Source organism: Corylus avellana, chromosome ca4 (genome assembly GCF_901000735.1).
Source record: "Corylus avellana chromosome ca4, CavTom2PMs-1.0".
In the NCBI taxonomy this organism is placed as follows: Eukaryota; Viridiplantae; Streptophyta; class Magnoliopsida; order Fagales; family Betulaceae; genus Corylus; species Corylus avellana.
The window spans coordinates 19,577,874-19,581,946 of NC_081544.1; the positions used below are offsets into that span (position 1 = coordinate 19,577,874).

At 33.4% G+C, this 4,073-nt stretch overlaps 1 protein-coding gene across 1 annotated transcript; it reads left to right on the forward strand.

Moving 5' to 3' along the window:
- The first annotated feature begins 731 nt into the window (after positions 1–731).
- LOC132177749 (protein C2-DOMAIN ABA-RELATED 7-like) lies at positions 732–3,133 on the forward strand. The gene is made up of 3 exons (XM_059590193.1): positions 732–926; positions 2,302–2,397; positions 2,673–3,133. Exons 1-3 carry the CDS (start codon positions 816–818, stop codon positions 2,991–2,993), a joined length of 528 nt encoding a protein of 175 aa, XP_059446176.1. The 5' UTR covers positions 732–815; the 3' UTR covers positions 2,994–3,133.
- The last annotated feature ends 940 nt before the right edge of the window (positions 3,134–4,073 follow it).

Sequence of the window (4,073 nt, forward strand, 5' to 3'; positions counted from 1 at the left end):
TAATTTTTTTATATTCTTATAATACCCCTATTTCTTTAACAAATAAAACAATAAAATAATTGTAAAAAAAACCAAACAATTTTTGAAAAATACAAAAAAACCAATGAGCAAATAAATAAATAAATAAAATGTTTTTTTGAAATAAATAAATAATTTAGGCCAACTACAATAACTATTCATGTCGTATTAAAGTAAAATCAAAAGTACGGTTCTTGAGATATTCCAAAAAAAGAAAAAGAAAAATTAGTCCCTAGAGTCAAATTCTATTAAAAAAATTGTTTTTATTCACTCATTGATTTTACTTTAGTGCGACATGAAGCAATTTGTAATTTAGTCCAACTACAGTGACTAATTAGTTATTTATTCCAATTTTTTTTTTTTTATTTATTTGCCCATTGTTTTTTTTTTTTTTTTTTTTTTTGTATTTTCACTAATTTTTTGGTTTTTATTTTTTTTTTTTACAATTATTTTATTTTTTTATTTGTTAAAAGAATAGAAATATTATAGAAATATAAAAAAATAAATGTCTTTTTTTTTGATACATTTTAATAGTTTGGGAACGTACTTTAGTATTTAGTATTTTTTGATACAAAAATGATAAACATCATTTTTGTGTTTTTTCATATTTATTCAAAATTAATATAACTTCTAAAATTATTATGAAATTTATAATAAAATAATTTGAAGGTGGTCAGCAATTGACATAACTTTTTATAACTACTATATTTATTTTTGTGGTGTGGCATTGGGTGGCAGAGGACCAGTTCTAGGAAACGAGTCTTCTTGGATTTTCCTCGTCTTTCTGGTAGTTTCCGATGGCCACTCCAGTGGGTCTTCTTCGAATTCGGGTTCTGAGAGGCATTAATCTTGCCGTGCGTGACACCGTCAGCAGCGACCCTTATGTTGCTGTCTCCATGGGGCAACAGGCATGTGTTTCTGCTCTTCATTAATTTTCACCATCTATTTTTGCTTTTATTGATAATATATTATTCATAATGATCATGAATCTGTTTTTGTAGCTACTATTTCGATCTTTTGTTCTTTCTCACCTAATATGTTTTCAATCTAAAAAGATTCCCTCCTAATAATAACATTTATTGAGAATTTATTTTGTGGGAATCAATAATTGGATTTGTTTAGTAATTGTCAATTCATAGCAATAGAAATCAGAGTGCAGAAGAAACATCTCTTGATCATAATTAGAATAGCTTATTTGGTGTTCTTGAGTCAGTCCATACTGTAATAATCTATCATTTATGAAAAGAAGTTGTCTTCCCTTGAATCCTTCTTAGAATAGCTCAAGTTCCCCCAAATACAGTTTCTGATTTTGCAATTTTGCTTCAAACATCACACTTCTATGAGAGAGAGATATAAACAATCAGTATATATAATCCCTGTAAATAAGACATATGTGACTTAAGGCTGGGGGACTCCAAAATTCTGTGTTGGAGGGTTCATGAAAGCATGATCAAGCTTTTCATAATGATGTCTTACACTTGAATTGTATGCAATTTGTTCAAGTTTATCAAAAGTTTTGTATTGCAACTCCAACATGTGTTCGAGTCAGCTTTCCAAGCTTCTGTTTGAATTGGAGTATTGATGAACCAAGATCAACAATCAAGGAAATAGAGAGTCCCTTTTGGGCAGGAGAGACCATAGTAGACCATATTGGAGAAAATCTGTTTTGGTTACTTAATCCAAAACAGTGAGTGTATCATATATTTATAATCAAGTAAGCCAAGAGCTCTATTCAGTGAGATTTACAGGGAGAACTCAAAGTAGAAAGTAATAGGGAAGGTGTACATGCAAGAGATACAAGTAAAACCAAATAAGGTAACATGAGAAGCCTTCTATTGAGGCTGACAATTAATGCGGCTGGCAGAGCAGTTGAGAAGCAGAAAACATGGAGGCTAGCTATGCTACACTGCCAGAGTAGTAGAGGCAGCTGTTCACAATAATCATGGGAGCTTGTCTGCAGTGTGAATTAAGAGATTGACTTCTTGGATCATGGGATTGTGAAGTTGTATCTGAGGGTCTAGGAACCGAGTGGCTAGTGTCTTCTTGAATCAGATTAACAGGGGTGACCACAAGTGTTTGATATAATTCCTCTATGAGCATTTCTTATTATTTAGCTTCTTTAAATAAGCAAAGTTGTAGTCTTTGATTACAATTATTCAACTTAAGACAAATACCTATTAAGAGTCCTAAACGCTAGTTTTCAACTTTTCCTGCCCATTAGTGGACTCTTTCACAGATTCTAATAATTCTTTCTTTTTCCTGACGTCATATAAATTGATGCAGAAATTGAAGACTCGTGTGGTGAAAAACAACTGCAATCCTGAGTGGAACGATGAGCTGACTCTTTCTATTGAAGATCTCAATGTTCCTATCAATCTAGTAAGTGATACGATACTTTTTCTCTGTCATGAAGTTCACTGCTAATTACTAGACAGTTCTGGAACTATATGTTGCATGCTTACAGGATCTTGACATTTTTATTTGGTGATTCATCATTGTTATTAGGATATATACCCATATTATTTGAGTTTATTTTCTTGATTTTGGGTTCATAAGAAGATTGGAAAGAAAAGGAAAAAGAAAAAAAGTAAGAAGCTTAATTATTTACCTGGTTGTTGATAATTTTGTTGGATGTTTTTTTCACCTCTGTGCAGATAGTTTATGACAAAGACACATTTACTGCAGATGACAAAATGGGGGATGCAGAGATAGACATTAAACCATATATTGAGTGTCTAAGGATGGGGTTGGAGAAGCTCCCAAATGGGTGTGTAGTGAAGAGAGTTCAGCCAAGCAGGACAAACTGCCTTTCTGACGAGAGTTGTTGTGTTTGGAACAATGGAAAAATTGTCCAGGACATGTCTCTCAGGCTGAGAAACGTTGAGTGTGGGGAAGTGGTGGTTCAAATTGAGTGGATTGATCTTCCAGGTTGTAAAGGTTTGTCAATTGAGAGCGAAACTGCTAATGTTGCATAATATTTATAGGATTTCAAGCTTTGGTGTAGATTAGGTTGATGTACTACTTATTCTCTGTAATGGACAAGGAGTTGACTGCCGTATTAACTATAAGATCTGTGGTTTGATATGTATGATACAACTTGGTATATTCGCATTAATGCCTCTCATTTTCTTGTAACAAAAACTAAATGGTATATGTATTATTTTGAAGGTTTGTGTTGGGTGATCACACTATAACAATCTAAATTTGTAGTGTTAAATGCTACTCTCGTCTCAAATTTTCTCCTACTCAAGCAAACATGCATTGTTCGTCCAAATTTAAATTCGCCTCTTCATTTCCGAAATAATGTCATTCTACTTAAGTCGGAAGACAAAGTTTCGCAACCTAGACCCGCGTCTCTTAATGTGGCAGACAACGCCGTTTTGGTCCAACCCATAAATGATGTCGTTTCGTGAACATTAGAGGTCGCCTCAAAGCGCTGATACAATTTTGTTTTGGGCTCCAACTACTCATGCCCAAAACGACGTCATTTCAACATGCGGACCAATCCATTTGGTTGAGTTGACTTGCACCCAAATCGGACCGTGCGTTCAACATGCGTGCTGCAACCCAGTTTCACGCTTTTAGCTGCTTTGCTTGACCTGAACCATCCAAATCCAAACCCATTGAACCAGCTTTTTGACCCAATTCAGACATATTTTGATATTTTTGTTTATTTGGGATTGTTTCAAGCCTAATTTGGGTCAGTCAAAGGCCATTGAAGCTTTTGGCATATTAGTTAGGTACATAACATTTTATTACTTGCTCACTTAAACAGATGTATAAGATAATTTGATGAATCCAGGCCTCTTTACTCAAGGATAATTCAAGAAATTTTAAGCTTCTTAACAAACATTTCATTTATTCAACGTCTTTAAAGAGTCACAAGGATTTTTAAATAAAATACTACTTGGGTCAAGCCTCTTATAAAGTTATCAACAGTGATGACTTATCCCTAAGACTCAAATCCTGATTCAACAACTTAAGAGATAACAAAGATGCTTTGAACAATTATAAATAACAAAAGTATGACGTTGAGCTGTCTTGGTCCTTGGAAT

Coding starts and splice junctions, on each gene's coding strand:
- LOC132177749 (XM_059590193.1), top strand. CDS start 816: ATGGCCACTCCAGTGGGTCTTCTTCGAATTCGGGTTCTGAGAGGCATT. Junction 927..2,301: donor CTGTCTCCATGGGGCAACAG/GCATGTGTTTCT, acceptor AAATTGATGCAG/AAATTGAAGACTCGTGTGGT. Junction 2,398..2,672: donor TCAATGTTCCTATCAATCTA/GTAAGTGATACG, acceptor ACCTCTGTGCAG/ATAGTTTATGACAAAGACAC.